The 23,381-nt window shown below is 42.0% G+C and overlaps 1 protein-coding gene across 4 annotated transcripts; it reads left to right on the top strand.

The window, feature by feature from the left end:
* The first annotated feature begins 1,140 nt into the window (after nt 1–1,140).
* rubcnl (rubicon like autophagy enhancer) lies at nt 1,141–23,240 on the top strand. 4 transcript variants are annotated; one of them, XM_084544393.1, is made up of 18 exons: nt 1,141–2,481; nt 2,863–2,958; nt 5,152–5,263; nt 6,504–6,864; nt 7,802–8,022; nt 9,463–9,560; nt 10,101–10,494; nt 11,092–11,137; nt 11,229–11,334; nt 13,223–13,359; nt 13,457–13,521; nt 14,946–14,985; nt 15,321–15,398; nt 15,642–15,762; nt 18,075–18,136; nt 19,743–19,896; nt 21,030–21,120; nt 22,952–23,240. In XM_084544393.1, exons 3-18 carry the CDS (start codon nt 5,152–5,154, stop codon nt 23,062–23,064), a joined length of 2,199 nt encoding a protein of 732 aa, XP_084400519.1. In that variant the 5' UTR covers nt 1,141–2,481; nt 2,863–2,958; the 3' UTR covers nt 23,065–23,240. The 4 variants fall into 4 exon arrangements, with proteins under 4 accessions (XP_084400519.1, XP_084400521.1, XP_084400518.1 ...); XM_084544395.1 differs by having other exon boundaries at nt 1,141–2,958; nt 6,558–6,864; XM_084544392.1 differs by having other exon boundaries at nt 1,141–2,958.
* Nucleotides 23,241–23,381: the final 141 nt, after the last annotated feature.

Raw genomic sequence — 23,381 nt, 5'->3', positions numbered from 1 at the left:
CTATGTGCGGTAAAACAATGTTGACTGAGACTATAAAATGAGGTTGAAGTTACTTCCCTAATAATGAGAGCCGTTGAATTGCGCAGCTATCTTTCATTTAGAGAACAATAAAGGTTAAAACTTAGAAGTTGAAGCATGTGAAAGCAGCTCAGTGAACAAAAAGTGAAACGGCTTCGTCCCTTATTTACGACATGTAACCTGAGTGTGTGGGTTCTTGTTTTTATGAAGCTGAAATACTAACACTGTGAGGCCATTTTGTTGGATTTTTTTTTAGGTTAAAACCTGATTTGGTTTTAGGATAGAAGTTACAGTTAGGTTAGTGTTTAGATTTGTAACTTAAGTGATGATTTGTTTAAGGTACTCGAAAGTATTATCCCAGTTAATGGTCCTCACAATGACAGAAAGACGAGTGTGTATGTGTGTGTTTGATAATGAAAGAGCTTCATTGAAGAGTGCTGAGTCAGCTGATTACATAACAAGCTTGTATCAGCACATATACAATGCTGATCAGTGATTACTGTAGTGTGATGGGCCAACACACATTTGTGAGGACTTTGAATGTTTACACAACACATTACACAGACTAAGGCCTGGCTCAGACTTTGGACAGTCGCACCTGGCATTAAAATATGTCTACATTTACTCCAGTAAGCACTTGAGATCGGATCAGTTATTATTTACTGATACCTGCCCAGACGCCCTCACCGTAACTTCACCGCTGTGCTGTTTGAACCAGCGTCAGAAAGATCTTCGGCAATTAAGGTAAAAATTATTAATTATTTTTAATGACACACAGTGTACTCATATTAGTCTGTTAATTCTTGTTTAGATTTATTTATTATTTAGTTTGTTGGCAGCTTGAAGGACTCAAACAGACATTACTCACTGTGCTATTTTCTTGTCAGGTGATCATTTGTAATAGTGTTTGTTTGATTGTTTTCTGAATAAATGAAGCACAAATGCGTTTAGAGCATACCCTGTTGAGGTGGTGGTCTTTAATGTGACCCAGGACTTATTGTGTGTTCACACTACCAAAGGAATGAGGTCAGATGAGCCTCAGTCAACCTGCAGATGTGGTCTAAGAGCAGAATATAAACTATGTCTTCAATGAGTCCTGGATCTGTTCACACCTGAACTTTAACCCTTAGATGCATAAGTACGTCACAAATTGCCCTGGTGAGGTCGTTTTCTTGCACTTTCAGTTTTTGTTTTACTACCCCAAGCTTCCATAAATGGGTCAAAAATCCCCCGCCTTCATTTCCTGTGGAATTTCATGGGAACCAACCAATGGAACCCAATTCCAATATAGACTGTCCTGTGTCCTTCAGGTGTAGGTGGACACCTGCTTCTGGGCTGAAGATTCCTCCAAACACTGGCAAGTATTGTTAAAGATCCAATTAATGCGATCCCACAGATCTTCTGATTTAAATCCCAACTCACCACCAGTCTTTTAGAACTGGTGAAGCTACTTCGGTGATATGGAAACCTAACATTAGCAACTGTGCTAACGCTGGCAGACAGTGGAAAATTACTAGTCTGGTTTTCAGTTTTTAAGTATGGTTATTTTCTCTGCTGTACCCACACTAGTTAAAGGTACATTTTTCATGTTTTGAAAGAATCACAATTACGAGTATCAATGCTGGTTAGGGCCATAGGATTTCAACGTTTTTCTAGCCTACCGTGACCAGATTCAATTCTTATCAGAATATGAGTCTGGTAACGCTTCATTTTGATTTCATTATGGTGCGTGGGACAAAAAAGTACCTATAATAATCAGAGCAACGAAGTATGTGACATTAAGTTATTAAGGCATTCTGGACAAATGCCTCAATCGCTATTAACTCTTCATCCTTTAAAGTTATTTTGCTGTCAGACCCAATAGTGGACTCTAAACAGCTCACTTCTCCTATGGCAGTTGTGCAACTACTTTGCTTTTACTCTTCAGTTCATCACCACATAAAGCACCGCCCAAACAATTTGATTGACCCAGCAGATCTTTGCTGGAACATAATCAGTTCTCAATGGACTCCAGACCATGACGAAGGGTAGATTTAATACAATTTTCACTCTCCTTCAATTGTCCCTGCACCCCCAAAAATGTCCCTACTTGCTACGAAAGTCTCCACTTTCCTAAAAATATCGTTGTTTTGCAAAACTGTCCACAAAACATCCTCCCTACTAGGCTTGTTAGTAAGAATGAAAGTATGTGTGTTGCAGGACACGTTTCCTCTCAAAAAGATCCAATCTGATGTCGCTTCAACTTTTCTCTCCTGTAAACAAGACGGCGGATCAAACCCATTGATACTTGACGCTGACTAAAACTTCCTCTTTCGCCTCCACCAGCTGCCATCAGCCCACCGAGCGCCGAAACGCTTTGTGCCACACAAAGCCAGGCTTTGCATTTGTATCTGTGGTCGTTTCTAGTATGGTGGACATTATAAATAAGATTGGAACTTGAAACTACTGCTGTGAAGATTTAAGGTAAAATTCCAACGCAATTCCTTTCTTCTGGTACACTTAATATGTATATACATTTTGTAGAAACGCTTTATTTTTATCTACAAGAGGAATTATTCATTTTTGTGGTGACCAAAAAAAGCACATATTGCAGAATGAATCAACTTCCTGTCATTAGTAATAGTTCAGATTTTAACCATAATGTACTGTTCTTTCCAGCGTGGTGACTTGCTGCAGTATTTATGATAATTTCCTGGGCCACGCTTTTTTTAAGAAACTTCTCGTGTAGTGCGCCGAGAGCTTTTTTCGTTCTCAGGAAAAACACGGCTGCCTACTCAGCCATAGAGAGTACAGACCACTGTTAAATACAGGAAGTGCTGCTAATCAGTCTCTTCCTTTCAACAGCTGCTGTAGTGTTGGCTGGATGAAGACTCTGTGACCGGACAACTGACAGGTTCCATCGCCGCTTCAGCTTAGACCTTCCCCAAAAAGAATAAAACGGTGAGTTTCCCAATGAGCTCTGCTCGGAGCTCCAGCTTGCACTTGTTTTGTGTGTGTGCGTTTTAATGAAATGTTAAATATTCAAGACATTATCACTCACAATCAGAGTCGCACGCACACAGGAAGCTCTGTTTCTGTTTCTGAAGTTTCTGACGCGAACGTGCCTCTTGAAGTGAGATCAGTGACACTAATTTGTGATCACTTACTATGTTTGTGTTGATCTAGTATTTGTTTTTCATTATTAATATAGAAAGTTGAATGTCCAGTAAATAATAAAATGATTATATGGCACTGCTTCTTGGTAAAGGATCTTTTAAAATGAGGGTAATAAAGCAGATTTTATAACTTTCTAGAAAATTGCTGAAATAGCGATGCAGCAATTTGCATGAAGAGGGGAAGGCTGCAGATTTTGGTTTAGCTGAATTGTTTCTTTAACGCTAATTTATAGTTTCTCTTTGACATTTGCAGCCTGAAACCAGCTGGTCTGTGTCAGTTGTGCCCAGGTTGAGGTTAAAAACTGAAAAACAGAAGTTTGCCGTCAGGGGCCCTCAACACCTTTAAGCACATGGTGTTGTTACACTTCAGCCCTTATTTCAGGCTGCATAAAAAAGAAGAAAAAAATAGATTTATGGAAGTCAGAATAATTTTATTTAGTTTTCTTCATAAATGGATGACTATTTTCAGACGGACACATTTTGTGTTCACAGTATCTCATCTTGCATACAGACTGGACAGTACACTATCTAACCCAGATCAGACTGCATAGTAATCGTTTGTCACAGTTATGTGTTCTTGTGGTTATTGCATCCTATGTTATATACAGCTGCACTTCTCCTCTGTGGTTGCCACTTCAATTTTAATTGATGTTTAGAGCCTCCATCAGCATTTAGATGTTGTTGCTGCTTATTACTTCTCTGGAGCTGTGGCCACGGCGGCCGAATGCCGACATTTTCTACGAGATCATCTAGCTTCACTGTCTAAATGTTAGTCCTGCTAAGCTAACCATGTGAAATCCTTCCATCGGGCCTGTAGCTTCTGAGCTCTGCAAAAAAAAAAAAAAAAAAAAAAAAAAAAGTAGTCTAAGTTTTAGATTTGTATGTCCTTAATAACTTGTTCTAAAAATAATCCACAGGTGTGAATACATTTTTTTTTTGTAGCAAAAGCAGTCAGTCCTAAATTAAGCATGTGCAGGAAACATATCAAAACAGATTGACCCAGTGACACAGTAAATATTGACCCACTGGATTATTCCGCATAACCATCATAAAGGTGCTGCATTCACTTGCCAACATTTGTGCAAACCCTCAACTCTTGATAGAAGTGTGCCCTCTTAAAAGAGAAAGTAATTAAGGTTTATGTCAGTGATTATCAAAAGACCTTGACTTGTTATGTCCTCTGAGTTGTTTTATGACACTGACCCATTTTCGTGAAGGGCTGCAGCAGCTTATGGATCGACAAATAAGGAGTTTTTGGATTTTCATACGTCCCAAAAAGCTCTTAAAGTGTGAACAAGTCTGCAGCTCCTGCATCACATTTCTGCAACAAAACCGGCCAGTGCTGCTGCAATAATAAAAGATCCATGGGAAAATACACAGTTTCATTAGATTCTGTTTAAAATTTGCAAAGCTGCTCTCACTTTTGCACGCAATATCCTATAAAAGTAATAGCTGTAGGAAAATGCAGAATGTTAGCTAAAGTAATTTTATGGCACATGCAAAAAGATGCACGACTAGACCTTCTGGGCTCAGGGAATACTTAAAGCTACAGTTGACAGACTTGCCAAACTACCATTCAAATTCTGACTTGCACAAGTGCAGGTCTTGTCACTCGTTCCACAACTGTTACCAAACGACTGCGATGACACGTTGCTCCACGCTGGGGGTTCAAGTGATGCATTTGATAACGGGTAGCCGCCCACATTTGTGCAAACCAATAAACTCTTATGTCGTTAGATTTCCCTTACTGATTACCTCAAGACTTTTATCTTTACCGTCCTTTGAGTTGTTTTATGATCCTGTTTTAGTTTCCCAGAAGAGAAATTAGAAGTTTAAAAATCTCAGCCGGTTGAGAAGTTTCATTTTGTGTTTTCCGAGGCTGTGTAGTCAGTACTTGTTACTCCACTGCTCAGAAAACCCCTGTTGCACGAGGAGGTTTTTATTGGGAAACTCTGCTCTCTCGTGTGTGTGCGTGCAGATGGGAAGCTGCAGCGGCATGGCCTCCTCTTACTACAGATCCAGGTATGTCAGCTGGTGTGGTGACCCTGCAGAGTCAGAAACACCTTCAGCCGCAGCTCAGACAGCCACAGGTAAGATCTACCACCCCCTAAACCCTGAAATAAGGCCTCAGGCCTCTCGTGTTTGCAATCAAACAGGAAACACCAGAAAGTTGTTGTAATATTCATTCAGGCGGGGCTTCCTTTAAGAAATCTTAAGCTGTTGATCTGCAATGATTAGTGCTAAAGTGATTTACATCCTATCTGAGACAGAACCTTCACTGTAAAAAATAGGCAGCAGCTCTTCACCCCCTGCTCCCATCAAATGTGGTATCCCTCAAGGGTCAATTTTAGGGCCTCTTCTTTTTTCCTTATATATGCTTCCCCTTGGCTCTATCTTTAACAAATACAATATCCAATATCGCTGCTATGCGGACGACACATAATTTTACTTGCCGTTCAAACCAGACTGCGCCAGCTCACTTCAAAATCTCTTTGATTGTCTAACTGACGTCAAATGCTGGATGGCGAAAAACTTCCTTCGATTAAATGATTTCATGGATTCCTCTCTGAACTTTGACAGGCAAGTCAATTGTGTGGTGAAAGGAACTTTTTATCAGCCTAGAATCATCTCCAAATTAAAGTCGTTTTTATCTCTGAAGGACCTGGAAACAGTTATCCAAGCTCTTATAACCTCCCAGATTGACTACTGCAACTCCTTATATACAGGACTGACCCATTCCACCTTTCTCGGCTGCAGCTAGCTGTTTTGGCCCAACTGCATTGGCTCCCTGTGAAGTATAGAGTTGACTTTAAAATCTTACTATTTGTTTTTAAAGCCCTAAATGGTTTAGCTCCACAATACATCTCCGACATACTGATTCCATATTCTGCCCCCAGGTCATTAAGGTCATACTCACAACAACTCCTCTCAGTTCCTACAACTCTGGAATAGTCTTCCGTCCCACATTAAGTCCTGCTCCACCATCGACTGTTTTAAATCTCATTTAAAGTGCTACCTCTTTTCTCTGGCTTTTAGTTCAGCCTAAACTTTAAACTGATTTTTAAAGTTCTCATGTTGTACTGTACTTTCTGTCTACTAATTTATTATTTCGGCTTTGGTTTGGTGCTTCATTGTTATTGTATTATACTGTGCATTACTGTTCCTTTGTGTTATTGGGTTTTACTTGTATGGAGGCAGATGTTTTTATCTGCCCTGACTGGAAAGCACTTTGGATCAACTACTGTTGTTTTTAAATGTGCTGCATAAATAAAGTGACTTGACTTGACTTCAAAATCAATTCGGTTCTGGTCCTCCTCTTCTCTCAAGCAGACCAACAGCCGGCCGTTTCAGGCTCGATCCCACTTCTCCTTCTATCACCACCAGAAACCGACGGAGGAGAAGCGAAGATGACACTTTCCCGGCAGCCGGCAAAGAGGAAACACAACAAAGACGGTTCGAAGCCACGCTCCATCTCTGCTGTGCACAACCCCGTCAACCGCTGCAGTGCGGATGATGATGACTACAACGAAAGCAAGGGAGGCAGCAAAGAGAAAGCGACAAGTCCGGAGGATGAGTGCAAAGAGGAGCCGTCCCTCCTCTTCCACCTCCCCAGGAGCAGCCCGGTCATCTCCAGACGACACAGGCCCATCTCCTGGCACGGAGGGGGAGCAGATCCATCTGACCCATCCAGGTAACTACATGTACTGCACGGTGCATTCAAATGTGACACATAACAAAAGAGGAGAATAACATGTGGAAACAAGAAAAAAAGAAACCAATAAAAAAAGAAAAATTGGCATTACTTTAAAATCACCACTGGATGGCGCCACAGGACGAACATTTCAGATGTTCCACAGAGTGTCTGGTGAAGCCGAACATGGACTCAAATGTAGATTTTCATGTAAATGTCAAGTTCATGGGAAATACCATGAAAGGTATGTGGTTGTCAGAAGCCAAAAAAGAAACAGGAAGTGAGAGGTTGAAATAAAAATCTTACAAAGCCTCTTTATTCAATCTGGGATTTTTTTTTTTTTTTTATTATTTTAAAGGAGGAACAGCGATTAAAGCAGAAATCCAAAAGGCCAAACCACTTCTAATGTCACAGCAAACAGTTTAACCGTACATGTTGACATGGTATTTATTGCTTCTGCCTCTTTAGCTATTTTTGCTGGCATAACATTATGACCACTGACAGGAGAAGTAAGTAACACTGACCGTCTTGTGACAATTCTGTTCTGCTGGGAAACTTTTGGACCTCATTGGAGTGGATATTACTTAGACATGTAGCACCCACCTAGACCAGACCAGGTACCCCCACCCCATAGCAATGACGGGATGCAGACTGACACAGACAAACACACGAAAACGCTTTAGGAACAACTAAAAAAAAAAACATGAAGAACAGCACAAGGTGTTGACCTGGCCTCCAAATTCACTAGATCCCACTCAACTATCACTAACATCTACCCCCCACTAACAACATTCTGGACACCCTCAGAAGGCCTATGTTCATTCTCTGATGAGTCACGACTGTTTTGGAGGCAGCAAGGGAGACCTACACAATATTAGGATAATCACAATGTTATGCCTGAACGGTGTAATCTGAAGTGACTCGTTTCTCCTCCTAGCTCCTCTCCTATCTCCGACTCCCCGTCTCCTGACTCCAAACCGAGCTCCTCTCAGCAACCAGTCCAGAAGGAGGAGAAGCCGCGCACCACCTCGGTCTCATCAAGTCTGATCCGTCTGCTGGGCGGCCTGACCGGACACTACCCCAACACCGGACAGCAGGGATCGGCTGAGGAGCACAGGAGGCGGGGCTTGACCACCGGTGACACTCCTCACGCACAAGGTGAAACAGGTTTCATTGTTGCTGGTGTGTCCACCTTCACTAGAGACAGATAAACTACCCTCAGCTCTGATTATTTAAGTCACGGTGATGGTTTAGCTTCATTCGAGTGTTCCCCGATTGCTCCTGAGTCTGTGTGTGATGGAGGATGAGGAACAGTTAATTGAAAGTAGTGATGTGGTGCCGCAACGGATATTCCGCTAATAATGTGAGCGAAAATTACATATATCGGATCAGATCACTTTATTCAGCGTCCATGTAAACTCCCTGAGATATAACCTGACCTCAAACTGAGGGGATACTCTGACTCAGACTCAGAACGAGATTGTATTGGATTCATCTCACACTGAGTGACGACTAACATACAGCCCAGTCTGATCTCAAGCGGGCTGGACCAGCAACATTATAGTATAATAACCTATAAGTAACAACATCTCCAGATTTTTTCCATTTGTTTTAGTGCAAGAAGAACAAGTAAATTAGGATGATGTTTACATTTTAGTGTCTCAGTGTCTCTCCTAGGGATAAGAGCTATTTTCATTGAAAATCTATCTTCTATGTAATTTTCACACTTTGCAAATTCATGCTGCAGGCCAGATGTGACCCTCTGGCGGGCGGCTCTTGGGCCCGAGGGCCGTGAGTTAGTCACCTGTGTTATAGAGAGAGTCTAAAGGAGGCTTCTACGTCCGCTACTCAATTCGAGTCATCTGACTTCTCGGAATCAACATTACTAACTGTGGATAAGCCTCAAACAGCATCAAACCGAGTGTATTGATGCACAGCGGAAGTGTTTCAGTTGAATTCAAATCACTCTATTTGTCCCCAGGGGGCATTAAAGTAGCTAAAGTAGTCAGACACAATCACAATCAGTAGATACAAAAACAGCATGCACAACATCCCCAAATAATTCAGAAAATGGCGTGTATTTGTGCATTTTTCTGAACATTAAAAAAAAATTGTAATAATTTGAATTGTGGGGCGTCACAGTGAAGTGGTGGTTAGCACTGTTGCATCACAGCAAGAAGGTTCTGGGTTCTAATCCATGGGCCGACTGGTTCCTTTCTGTGTGGAGTTTGCATGTTCTCCCTGTGTCTGCGTGGGTTCTCTCCAGGTTCTCCAGCTTCCTCCCACCGTCCAAAGTCATGCTGGTTAGGTTCATTGGGGATTCTAAATTGGCTGTAGGTGTGCGTGTGAATGGTTGTCTGTCTCTGTGTGTGGCCCTGCGATGGACTGGAGACCTGTCCAGGGTGTACCCCGCCTCTCGCCCAGTGACAGCTGGGATAGGCTCCAGCCCCTCCCCAGCGACCCTCCAGAGAACAAGTAGTTACAGAAGATGAATGAATGAATTTGTGCTATCGCAATCACAGTAAAAAGAATAACATTTGAAGTAGTTGCTTTTTTTATCCAACTGTACTTCTGCATGTGTCTTGGTGTTTCTCTCAGGCGTTTCTACCTCGGCCCAACTCAGCAAAGAGAGAAGAAGCAGCAGTACGCCGGATATTTCTGCAAACATCTTCAAGACCAGCTGTGAGCTGGATAAGGTGCGTTACTAACCGTCGGTGCAGCTTCCAGTATTCGTGAGTGTAGGTGACTTTCAGGTCTTCCTGAAATTATTAAAATAATATCAGTTTTCTCGACGACCTCGGAAAAATACACGTAAGAGTCGCAGGGTGCTCCCTCCTACTGCGCCCCCTAATGGTTGATGCTTGCAAAACGTTGATTACAACTGTAAGTAATAATTATATCATGTAACTCCAAATTAAAATCAGCTTCCGAGCCACAAACATGTGAAATTAGAAGAGTTGCTGTTGTGTTGTAGTTAATACAAACATCCTCAAAAAACACCATTATAGTTTTAATACAACTGAGCATCATGTGTACATTAACGGTCATTAAAAGCCTGTTTAAAGATAAAATAATTCAAGTTTAGTCTTCAGTTTAAGTTGTTAAATATGGTTCTGTGATGCCAACATGATAAGGTATGCAGCCTCCAATAGAGGAAGTGTAAAGTTGCTGCAGGAAGCGTCTAAATGATTAAATGTTGGACTGTTTTAACGGTTCGTGTGCATCCGTGTCTGCAGGAAAATGCCCATTTCATCGTGGTGGACATGGTGCTGGAGGTGCTGGAAGGCGTCAAGTGTGCCCTGAGCTCGGAGCGAGGGACGACCCCAAACGCACACTGCAGGATGTGTGCGCAAACGCAGGCGGGCTCTGCGCGGGACGGCCTGCCGCGAGCGGAGGCGCGGAGGAGAGCGGACGGGTGCCAGTGGGACGGCGGCGCGGGGGATGCCAAACCGAAGAGCAGTCACAAGAGGAGGTATTCGGAGGAGGACAGGAAGACGTCACGCAGAGAAACACGAGCCAACGCGCAGCGTGCATGGAGGAAAGAGGAGGTGGAGGAGGAGGTAGGGGAGGAAGAGGCTGAACATCAGGAGAAGACTTTGTCGCTCCTCTCCACTGACAGCGGATTTGAAGGTAAAACACACGTCCCTTTAATTCATTTATTTGTTGTGTATTGTCTCAAAATCCTGTATTTGTCATACAGCATTTTATAAGTCTCCAAAATACACTACCTGGGTCACACACTGGGCACATAACGTTGCTGAACCTAGACCTGAGCAACTGCAGCAACCCCAGATCATAGCACTGCCCCCACAGGCTTGTACAGTAGACACTAGGCATGATGGGTGCATCACTTCATCTGCCTCTCTTCTTACTCTGATGCCCCCATCACTCTGGAACAGGGTAAATCTGGACTCATCAGACCACATGACCTTCTTCCATTGCTCCAGAGTCCAATCTTTATGCTCCCTAGCAAATTGAAGCCTTTTTTTCCCAGTTAGCCTCACTGATTAGTGGTTTTCTTAAGGCTACACAGCTGTTCAGTCCCAGTCCCTCGAGTTCCCTTCACATTGTACGTGTGGAAATGTTCTTACTTTCACTATTAAACATAGCCCTGAGTTATGCTGTTGTTTTTCTTCCATTTAAATTCGCTTAAGTGATCACCAATCAATCAGGATTTTATTTGCATTCAAATCAGGAAATGCAAACTGGCTGTCTCTTCCGTTTCAGACTGTGGAGTCGACACGTCGCTGACGCCCAAGGATTCTCTCAGAAAGTAAGAAAACTGTCATTTGTAGCTTTCCTCGAACACGCGTCTCAAATCTGTGCATTTGTGCTGAGTCTGTCTGCGGTGTCCCGTGATGCAGTGCGGAGTGGCTGGCCCAGAATCTGGTGCTGGAGTTCAGGAGGAAGTGGCTTCCCTCCCACCAGCCTCGGCGTGGACGCCAAAGCCTCCGTAGCTCTCTTCAGGAGGTGAGGAGACGAACTGAAAATTGAAGTTCTTTGTTTTTACCTGTATTGTAAATGGCAGTGGAGAACACTGATCAGCCACAACATTATGACCAATGACAGGAGAAGTGTATAACATCGAACCATCTTGTGACAGTTCAGTGTTCTGCTGGGAAACTTCTGGACCTGGCATTCATTGGTGTGGATGTTACTTAGACATGTAGCACCCACCTAGACCAGACCAGGCACCCCCACCCCATAGCAATGACACTCCTTGATGGCAGCAGCCATCCCCAGCAGGGTGCAGCCAAAAACTCTTTAGGAACAACTAAAAAAAAACAAAAACATTAAGAACATCTCAAGGTGTTGACCTGGCCTCCAAATTCACTAGATCCCAAACTGATCAAGTATCTGTGGGATGATCCACAGAGGCCCTTCCCCTCAAAGGCCCCCCACTAACAGCATTCTGTTGCCAGAAGACACAGATTCTTCTTCATGCTGTTTATTACATGATTCTGGAGAGACGTGGATGTATCTGCTCATGCTTTTTATTGATTCATGTTGTAACTTTAACCCTCATACCTGATATGGACAAAAGTGGCCTTTTCAGGTTTTTAATTTTTTGATTACTCTGTGTTGGTTATGCTTGTTGCTATGATATTTGGTAAAGGTGTGTATTTTTGAACAAATTTTGATATTTCAAAAACAAATCCCATAATACTCCATTTTTATACTGTGTAACCTAAATAGTTACGTTGTTACCACGAAGGGACGAAAGTGTCCTCTTTTAAAATGCCATAAAAATGGCATATGTTAATATTCTTTTCTGCTTTTTTTTACACAAATCTTTTAATCTACTTCAGTCCTAATCATAAATACCAAATATTTGATTATTTTCAATATTTTAATGCTTTATGCCAGTGTTTGTGATGGCATCAAAAATTTATCGTAAAAAAACACACAAAAAATGAAATACTTTCAATAATCTGAATGCAAAGTGGATTTTTCTTGGGGGGGATTATTAGAGCCTTGGATATGTCAATGAACAGTAGCAAGACTGATTTTGATGGATTTTTAGTTTTTTTGTAGTGTCAGATTTACAAAAATAGTTACATTGTTACCACTAAGGGACAAAAGTGTCCTCTTCAAAAATGCCATAAAAATGGCATATGTTAATATTTTTTTCTGCTTTTTTTTTTACACAAATCGTTTAATCTACTTCAGTCCTAACCATAAATACCAAATATTTGATTATTTTCAATATTTTAAGCCTTTATATGCCACTGTTTGTGATGGCATCACAATGCATTACATACAATGCATTCAATTAGGAGCGCAGTGTCCAACAACTTTGATCGTTCTAGAAGTAAAACATAAATACATAAATATTTAAAAATGTGGAACATTGTCATTTTTATGGCATTTTAAAAGAGGACACTTTTGTCCCTTAGTGCTAACAACGTAACTATTTTAAAATCAGGTATGAGGGTTAACGTATAAGATGCATTTATGTACCGTCTGTCATAACATATGTGGTTGCAGCCTCTAATATATTTATATTTATTTGTCGTCTTTGAGAACTAACTGAAGATATTTTGGTTTTGGACTAAATTATCATGTTGAACATGGAATCTTGAGATAAGCCGTCCTAGCAGACCTAGCAGACCACGTTTACAGTTGCAGATGCCCCAGCCACAGTTTTTACAGACGTCGCTTCTATAACAGTGTCTGTAGAAGCATTTTTAGCAACAGAGAGAATGCATTTAGACAAACAAAACTCACCTGCTGCTTTAGAGCGGTGCATACTATTTTTATGACTCTGCTCTGAGGCCACAGTCTGTCTGGTGTCTGTCTGTGCTTCTCAACCACAAGACACCATCTCATAACGGTGTAAATATTGTCTCTGTCGTAGTTACCAGGTAACGGCGTCGTGGCGGTGAGCAGCGGCAGCCTGGCGGACGAGATCAGGCTGAGGACCAGGATGAGAGGATCCCTGTCCTGGGCGCCGCCGCGCTTCCAGATCATCTTCACCGCTCAGCCGTCACACAGGTCTTCATCGCAGCCGGACCAGAAACACCAAACACACACAAACCGGTACACCAGCACGGCAGGGGCGTTGCTAAACCCAGTTTATCTCCTCCTTCAGGCGCAGTGAAGTCGTGGCTTTGCAGCACTTCCTCTGTGCAGGCTGTGGGACGGAGGTGGAGCCCAGTGAGTAGAAGAATCTGCAAAAGTTACAGTTGTTTAATTAGTGTAAAGTACAGACCTGCAGCTTTATTTGAAAGATATTCACATGCAAATTACAACCGTGTGTGCGGTCCCCTGATCTGAGGGCTCAATAGTGAACAGAATCCTAAATAAATTTTCATTTTCAATACTTTGTCTAGAATCCTTTGCAGCCAATGACTGCCTTAATCAGGGGTGTCAAACTCATTTTAGTTCAGGGGCCACATACAGACCGATTTGATCTCAAGGGGGCGGGACCAGTAACATAGTAGCTTAATAACCTATAAATAACAACAACTCCAAATGTTTCCCTTCGTTTTAGTGCAAAGAAGAGCATGTTTACATTTAATGAATTATCTTTTTACAAAACATTTAATGAATAACCTGAAGTTTAAGGAAAATAAGTGCAATAATATCAGCACGTTGCTGCCATCTGCTGTTTAGTTCAAGTACTATTACTAAAACAGTGCGACCCCTAGTGGTCAAATTAGGAATAGCAGTTACTTATATTAATAAAAATTGCAGCTAATGTCTTCTATGTCATTTTCGCATCTTGCAAATTCATCCCACCGGGCCGTATGTTTGACACTGCCGGAGTAAAGTCTGGACTCGAGTATGAAAATGGCTGCAGTTCGTCCACCGTCCCACCGATCCGGATGAGTGTCTCATTTGGTGCAAAGAGAGGAAGGAAACCGCAGGACACACACTGGATTAACTAATAAAGTTCAGTTTAATGAGGAAAACATACAAGAAAAAGACGCTGCAGAGCGTGGACGGGAGCAATGTACTGTCGGTCTCAGATAGGACAATAAAACACTGAAATCCTCAACAAGACTCAAACTTACAAAAAAAAAAAAAAGCAGAGTGAGCTATATGTAGAAATAATTAATAAATAAGTAATTTACCATGAAGTTAGTGTAATTAAAATTAAATTAAAAAAAAGAAATCCCTTAGGAGAAACGACAGTGAGCCCTAAGGACACGTGTTCTTTTTATGAAAAATAAATAAAATACTAATATATCTTACACAAGATAAACTTCATTAAAATAAGGCATTTACGTGTCATTTGCCCATTCAATTACTATTAGATCAAAATTGAACTCAACATTACAATATGAGGGACTGAATGTCCAAAACCTGGCCCAGGGACAAAGGAAATCTAGCAAAAAACAGTTCTACAATCATACAAAACCTTATATTTCATATAATAAAAAAATTATAATTGACCTATCATTTATTTTTTTGGTATGTTCCACTTGGCGTCAAGTAAGTGTGGCAAAAAAAATAAATAAAAATAAGACAAAAGTGTTTTCTTATTTCTGCCCTTTGCTAATTGAAGAATGACCATTTACCTCCAGTAATCAGGGTTGAAGGTAAAAAATAAAATAAATGTCTCTTTCTGTCGACAGAGTACATCAAGAAACTGCGGTACTGTGACTACCTCGGCAGGTACGTGGAGCAATGTGTCCTTATACCAAACATGAATGAATGAATGAATGAATGAACGAGTCCAGTCACTGTGTCATGATCACCCCAGAGAAAATCACACATAGTGGACTGCCTTAATGGCTATGGCCAGTTTACTGCCATCAAGGAGTGTCATTGCTATGGGGTGGGGGTGTCTGGTCTGGTCTAGGTGGGTGCTACATGTCTAAGTAACATCCACATGAATGAATGAATGGCAGGTCCAGAAGTTTCCCAGCAGTGCGTTATTTATTTCTCCTGTCAGTGGTCATAATATTATGGCTGTATATTCTACTCTGATATTCAAACTCCTCTTGCAGGTATTTCTGCGACTGCTGCCACAGTGGCTCCGAGGCGGTGATTCCTGGTCGAGTTCTGTCCAGCTGGGACTTTGGAAGGTAAAAAAAAAAAAGATTTATACAGTTTAATGGATTGTTAAACTAAATCTGGGGGATTATTGTCATGGAAACTCATTAATCAAGGCAACAGAAATGCACAAATACTCTGCTTTCAGCTTCTTAAGTGTGAATGTTAGGTCCTCTGCTACCGTCAAACAAACATCCTGGTGATTATTCATGTGTTTTAATCAGATTATTCCGTTTGAAATATTTGATAAAGTCACGACGATGTGTACGTTGTAGGTACTCTGTCAGCGACTTCTCCAAACAGCTGCTGGAGTCAGTTTGGCATCAGCCCCTGTTTGACCTGACCTGTGTCGGTAAGACGCTCTACGGCAAGGTGAAGGAGCTCGACAGGTTCAGGGTGAGTTAAACGGATTATTTGGACCATCCCGTATGAATTCAATCCACTTGGTCAACGTATGCACAAACAATAACGTAGACGCTGGAACATTTTGAAATGAGACTTCGTCAAAAAACGTATATTAAACCTCTTCAAAAAACTGTTTACAAAGACATAAAGCAACGGATTAAAAATGCCAGGTAATGTTAATTAACAGTAGACCTACATGAAACAGAACTGCAATAATCAGAATCTTTATGATGAGCAGCTCCAGTGGTTTATTCATTCAAAGTAAAAGGATAAAATAGGCCAAAAACTTAAATAATTGCCCAACTTTAAAGTGCAACACAGCACCCTGACAGCCTGGTGGACGAAGCTGTTCAACAGTCTGGAGGAGTGGGCCCGGAGGCTCCGGTACCTTTTCCCCGATGGGGGGAGACTGGAGAGGGGATGTAGGGGGTAGGAAGGGTCACTGGCAATGCTGATGGCTCTGCGAGTGAGGCGGGTGTGAAAAATGTCTGTGAGGGAGGGTGTATTGCACAGATATATTACACATTATGAGAGTTATTGTGTGAGTTCTTGCACATTCACATTATTATTTTTTTAATGTTCGTGTTGTTCAGTGTGATTATGGCTCTTGCATAGAAGTCTGTTTGTACTGGCCTTCAGTGTTCTGAACCATCTACTGGATGGTAGCAGGTCAAAAAGTGAGCGTCCGGGGTGGGTTGTGTCCTTGAGTATCGCCTGGGCCTCCCTCAGGCAGCGGGAGTTGTACAGTTCCTGTAAAGAGGGGATGGGGCAGCCGACAATCCTCTAGGCTATGGTGACGACCCTCTGGAGCGGCTTCCTGTCTGCTGCAGTGCAGCTGGAGAACCATATGCAGATGCAGTAGGCGAGGATGCTCTCTATGGAGCGTCGGTCTAAGGACACCAGCAGTCTCTGGGAGATGTGGTTGTTCCTTGGAGTCCTCGGGCAATAGAGTCTCTGCTGTGCCTTTTTGACAATGGCTCTGGTGTTGGTGCTCCAGGTCAGGTCGTCCTCGAGGTCCACACCCAGGAACCGGAAGCTGGAGACCCTGTCCTCACAATCCCATATAGTAGTTATGGGAGTGGTAGACCAAGAATTTTTTGGCAAACAAACAGTTTCTGAGTCTGGTCGTAGGCGTCTTTGCAGCCCTGTTAACACGTGCCAACGTCTAACAGTGTCTCACCAGAGTAGCGTGACGTGCCGACGTCTTCCAGCAGGGGCAGCGGGCAGCCAGAGACCATTTCTACTGTTTTTATTAGTCTCTGCGGTGCTTTTTTTTTAGCCTTCAGCAGAGCAGCCCACATACACCACACAGTGATGCAGTAGCTGCCACCAGCAGCTTCCTGTCCACAGCTTTACTCCTGCGCACTCTGAGGAAGTGGAGGCCTCTTTGTGTTAGACAGGTCCTCAGAGATGCACGCACCCTTGTACACGTTCCTCATTTATGCAAAGAGTGGTCAGGCATGTCGTAGATTAAACAAAACCGTTCAAAAGACTGCATTCTGAAAGTTTAGACATGGACGTGAAAGAGGAAACGTCTGAAGTCTCCTGGCAGGTCGTTCACAAGTCGAGGAGATGGACTCTAAAACCTCCAGAGATGCTAGCAGACCTCTGCTGGCTGCATTCAGGCTTGTAAGGGATTAGAGGATATCTGATCAGGGGACAACCACGAGCCTCAACAGCAATCATGCCTCGTGCAGGGGTTTTAAAACTGGCATTAGTCAGTGGATACAGAGGGAATGGGACTGTGCAGCTGTTTTCAAACCTCTGTTTGGATTTCAAACCTGAAAAGGTGCACCAGTAGAAAGTTTTAAAAGTCTGAGAACGTGGTGAAGAAGCTCTGGAGAAAAGGTTTCAGCAGCAGTGAATAAATAAAACTCATCATATCTGCAGAGATCTGAGTTTAAAACACTTTGCAAGCTTAAAAAACAGGTTCCAGACCTGAAAACCTGTTTTAAAATTAAAATTAAGTGAAATGAGTCTGTCTTTGTGTCTTCATGCAATCCAGAATGACTGCATGATCAGCGCATCTGTTGCTAACACTCCCTGTCAGTTCTATATGACTCTGTCTTTGTGTTTGGTTGAGATATCTAGACTTATTAGAACAAAAAGAGAAAAAATATCTATATCTACAAAACAAAGTACAGAACAAATGCAGGACTGTGGGTGTAGAAAGTGAAGACTGTGAAGTCATGCACAAAAAAAGTTTCAAACATCCACACACGAAGTGATGAACTTTGAACTTGATTACTTATTTAGTTCCTCTTTATTCATCCACTTCCCTCTTCTCTTCACCTCTCCATCAGGAGCTGCAGGAGCAGCTGCTAGGCGTCAAGAAGCTGCTGACGGCCTGCAGGTTCTCTGGAGGGTACGTTTTACTTTCTCTTACATGTCAAAGAAAAAAAATTAATTAGATGTATGTCGTTATGAACTGCTGTAGAAAAACAAAACGTAAACGCTCAGGTAAATGTCAGCAGGTTCATGTTTTAATAGTTAATGAAGCCACTGGTGTGTTGGTGCTGAAAATGTCTCTGTCGCCGCCTAGTGGGAGAGTTAAGAACAACACCATGGAGGACAGTGATGCAATTCAGCTGTTTCACACATAAGATAAGATAAGATAGGACTTTATTCATCCCTGGAGGGAAATTAGGGTGTTACAGCGGCAGGGAACAACAGTGCAAAATACAAAAAAAGATACAAAAAATAGAGGCAGACAAGAGAAACTATATAAAAGTAAATATGTTATGGTACAAAAAATATTTACATATTGCATCAGGTTTTCAGTGGCTAACCAGAAGTTGAAATAACTAGAGTAGATTGAGGGTTGAGGTGGTAGGGAGATTAAATATACATATTGGCCTTCATGAATATCTTGAATAAAAATAAACTCTAACAGGAGTTGCACCAAGTATTGCACTACAAAAACGTGAGATCATGACAGGTTGTATATATTGTGCTCTTATGGGTCCTGAAAAGAGGCTCAGCAGCAGCAGAGCTAAGAAATGCTGATGTTAAAGGGTCTGACTGCTGAGGAGACGAAAGACCTCCAGAAGCGTTCCTTCTTGCACTGTAGGCGCAGCAGTCTTTGGCTGAAGGAGCTTCCTAAAGTCCCAACTGTCTCATACAGAGGGTGAGAGGGTTGTTGATCCTGATGTTTGACAGTTTGACAGCCAACATCCTCCTCCCCCCTCAACACGTAATCCAAAAAACAACGAGATTTATTTCAGATTTATCTGCTGGTGTGATATGCAGATATGCTGCGCTTATAAGGACTGAGACAAATAATTGAACAGATAATATGAACAATTGAGCAATTGGTCATGACGTTAGTAAAATAGTTAAATAAATGAAAAGTATAAATATAGAACTAAAATACAGCTCAAAGCAGGGAAATCATAAGGAGAGATACGTGGGCACTAAAGGAGAACAAACTTTCTTTGTGTCCTGAAACAGTACAGCATGGTGGAATTACTTCACGTGCACCGGGGGCCCGATGTGTCCCCTGACCACTGTGATTCTAAAGTGACTTTGAACGTTTGTGGTTGTAAAGTCAATAAAAATTTACTGCATATGGTCATAAAAAATGACCAGTAAACGTTTGAAACTGGCCACAAAGAGACAGAACAGACCAAAAAAAGTGACATACAATACACTAAAAGAGCTTCTAAAAAAGAGCACAAAGGTACAGTCAGAAAGGTGGAGAACAGACAAAATGAGATGCAAACACACCACAACAAGACGGAACAGAGTAAACATTTATTTTAAATGCACAAAAAAACCTAAAAGGACTACTACAGGAATCAAATGGCCTGAGCAAGATGCAGCACAACCACTTCAGTGGTGTTCTTTGTGTGGTTCATTCTGTTCATCTTCGTCAGGATGGGGGCGGGGGGCTTTCCCATGTCTGATGAATGAAAGAGCATCAGCTTGTGACCCGCTGCTTGTCTGACGGTTCTGATGCGCTTGTGTCCCAGGGTGATGTCCGAGTTTGAGCAGCTCCCCGCTCACCTGACGCAGCAGCCGCACCTTTTCTCCATGGACGACTTCATGAAGGTGAAGAAGGGTCAGCTGGTGGCCCAAGCCAGAGCGGTGCTGCACGCTGCCATCGATCACGTCGAACACTGCGAGGTCAGTGTGGAGCACTGCTGCTTACTCATGAGATTAGTATTATTTTTTACAAAAATCATGGAAATGAAAGGAGCCCTGCGATGGACTGGCGACCTATCCAGGGTGTACGCCTGCCTCTCGCCCGAGGACAGCTGGGATAGGCTCCAGCAGACCCCCGCGACCCTTAACAGGACTAAGCGGGTATAGAAGATGAATGAATGAATGGAAATGAAAGGCTGAATGTCTGCACACTTTGTCATATGATAGTTATCGGGCAGGTTCTACCCACAGGAACAAAAAGTCCAAAGGCCCATTCCCCTGACACATGTTTTAAGACAGACTTCAAAGGGGAATTACCGTTTTTTTACAACCGGACCTTATTTCTGGCATGAAATACAATCGTTTACTCACTCATATAACTTTGGTGTCATTTGGACTCGTTTGGAAGATATTTAGATCCAGCGGAGCGCAGCGTACATATATATAGTGGGAGTGAGTGGGGCACAGAAACTCAGCCTCTAAATAACGCATTATCTGCCTCTGCATCCTCCTTTCAACGAGCTCCTCATCCGTATACTCTGGCTCAACACGGTAAGGACGTCCATTATCAACAAAGTCGTCGTCCACAACCTCAGAATCGGAAAAATATTCAGCCATGTTGCAAAAAACTAGCAGTAGCAAATTACAGGTAAACAAGCCGACCGTTGCGGGTGCGCGCGGCCCTCAGACATGACATCATCCAGTTCAGAGGTTAGTAGGTCAATCTACAGACCCCGGATGATGATAACAGGTAACTCTGGACTCAACGGGGAATAGCACTAGCGTATCATAACAAAATATTGGTGAAATTAATGAGTTTCATGGCAGACAATGTGATATTTAGAGGCTGCGTTTCGGTGCCCCATTCACTCCCACTACATGGATATATACGGCTCTAAATATCTTCCGAACGACTCCAAATAACACCAAAGTTATATGGGTGAGTAAACAATCGTATTTTATGCCAGAAATTAGGTTCAGGTTGTAAAAAACGGTAATTCCCCTTTAAGACTGTGAACTTTAAAAACAAGTAAACAAGTTAAATCTTCTACAGAAGTCACAGCGATATCGAGGTTCTCAGATTGTGACATTTTTTTCTCATGTGTTTCTAACAGCTGTGTCTGGCCCGAGGTTTTATTTGCGAGTTCTGCAGAGAAAGAGAAGTCATCTTCCCTTTTCAGAGTGACATATGCAAACGATGTTCAGGTAAGCGCAGACCAGTGCTTTACGGGTTGTCTTATTTCTCTTAAATCGTAGTTAAATGTCTCTATATGCCTCCTTATACGGTGCGAGGACCATACTTACATATTTTAAAAAGTGACAAAGAAGAAAAATGCATTTTTGCATGATCTAGATGTGCTCTAGATCTAGATGTGCTACATGAGAACAGGTCACATCATCACACTGCTTAGTTTTCTGTCATATTTACAGTGTCAGGAACAGGATGTGAACACTAATGTATAATGCTGTTTAAGGGTATTTACACCCTTTAGAATTTTTCTGCATTTCTGCATAAAAATTACTCAAAACGGGTGAGTGTCAGGTGATGACATCTCAACCTCTCAGGTGTCGCTGGCAATCAAAGGTGTGAGAAAAACAAGCTCCGGCACAAACAGGCATTACTTCAACATGTGATGCAACCATTGCAGAAAAGAGGAAGTTCTCAACTTTTAGTATTTGTTTGTTCAGGGTCAAATACCTAATATATGTTTTATATAGCTGAAAGGGATTAAATTAAGATGGATGTCCCACTTACACATGTTCTACCTGACTATGCTGTTCGCTTCGGCTCTGTGCAACATTTCATCCTGTTTTAACTCGAGCAGCAATGACTCCGCTGCTAGTTGTGTCATTTTTGCCTGCAGCCATCTGTTTTTAGAGAAAAAGCAGCCAAAACAGCAGAAAGATATCATATTTATTTTCATATTTTACTAGGGCCCAAACACAGAACTGAAAGAAAGTACAATGGACTCTCATTCATCAGATGTCCAGAAACTGGACTCCCAATTAACTTGAATGTTTCTGTCCCCTGGTTGATTAACTAAAGACAGTTTTTTCTTTTTTTTTTGTGTCACTTGCAATAAAAGCCTTTCGGGAACAACATGTTTGTATGGACTTTAATACTCAAAAACAAAAGCTAATTTCTCCATAGATCACATTAACTTTTACTGTATACGACCTCTGAAATGTGTTTTGAGGCCATTAGTAGACCGACAACACGCAAACATACACAGATGAGTCCCACAAGAGTGAACTTGCTTCTTTGTGAACTGTCGCCCATTAGCCGCTAATGACGGCGCTGAACCCCTCCAGACAGGAATGTTGTTCACACCTGCATGATTGAGTCAGATGATGACATCTCAACCTCTGGGGTGGTACTGCAATCAGAGGTCACAACTTTCTTTGTCCAACTTTTACTATTTGTTTGATCAGAGTCAAAGATGTAATGTTTTATAGAATGGACAAGGTTAAAATTAATATGAATCACTCGCACTTTTTCCTCCTGCTCTTCAATTCCCCTCAGCCCTTCACTTCAAATCTTCAGGTTAGGTTGGGTCTGATCTGTTGTCTACAGCAGCAGATTTTTACAAAAGATGAGAACAGGTCACATCATCACGCTGCTTAGTTTTCTGTTATATTTACAGTGTCAGGAACAGGATGTGAACACTAATGTATGCTGTAGTGCTGTTTAAGGGTATGTACACCCTTTAGAATTTTCTGCATTTCTGCATAAAAATTACTCAAAACATCAACGGATTTTCACGCAAGTCCTGAAAGTACAAATAAAAATGTAATATTACACCCGGGCATTTATGTATTTAAGAAAATGTGCCATTTGTTCATATCTGTGAGGTCCACAAGTAAGTCAACACTTGTTTTCAGTTTTCAGTGACCTCCCTCTGCTGCAATAACTGCAACCATATGTTTCCGGTATTTTTACAAAAGCATAATATTTCTGCTCCTTTTGTTTGATTGGGTTCTCTTTGTCTACTTTCAGGACTACTTACAAAAATACGTGTTGTTTCCTCTCTCACAGTGTGCAAGGCCTGCTTTCACAAACACTGCTTTGAGGAGAAAAAGTGTCCGAAATGTGCGCGCATCCAGTCACGGCAGAAACGTTCCGATGGGCTCAAGACGTGCGACGCCTGATCAGCTGCGGCTCTGCTGCTCGTTCGGCTTCGGTTTCACACAGACGCACCTTTGAAATGTAAAAGCATTTCTGTTCTCATCCTTCTTGGTCGTCCTTCATGTCATTCCTCTCCTTTCAAATGTTCATGTTTCCTGTGGAAATAAAGTTGGTACGAGAGACCTCAAGTCTCAAGATACAGTACAAACTGTACATCTGTGCAAAGCCATTTCAGATTGTCTGCGTGCATGCTGTTCCTACATGTGAGTAACACAGATATTATATTTATGTGGACAATATACTCAGCCAGAGACCATTTCTGCTGTTTTTATTAGTCTCT

The sequence above is a fragment of the Chelon labrosus genome (genome assembly GCF_963514085.1).
Source record: "Chelon labrosus genome assembly, chromosome: 5".
NCBI classification, from domain to species: Eukaryota; Metazoa; Chordata; class Actinopteri; order Mugiliformes; family Mugilidae; genus Chelon; species Chelon labrosus.
This window is presented reverse-complemented; position numbering and strand designations above follow the sequence as displayed.

Excerpts from the sequence above, each read along its gene's own strand:
- rubcnl (XM_084544393.1), top strand. The coding sequence starts at position 5,152 with ATGGGAAGCTGCAGCGGCATGGCCTCCTCTTACTACAGATCCAGGTAT. Across the intron at positions 13,522-14,945 it reads TGGGACGGAGGTGGAGCCCA|AGTACATCAAGAAACTGCGG; the intron begins GTGAGTAGAAGA and ends TTCTGTCGACAG. Across the intron at positions 15,763-18,074 it reads AGGAGCTCGACAGGTTCAGG|GAGCTGCAGGAGCAGCTGCT; the intron begins GTGAGTTAAACG and ends CCTCTCCATCAG.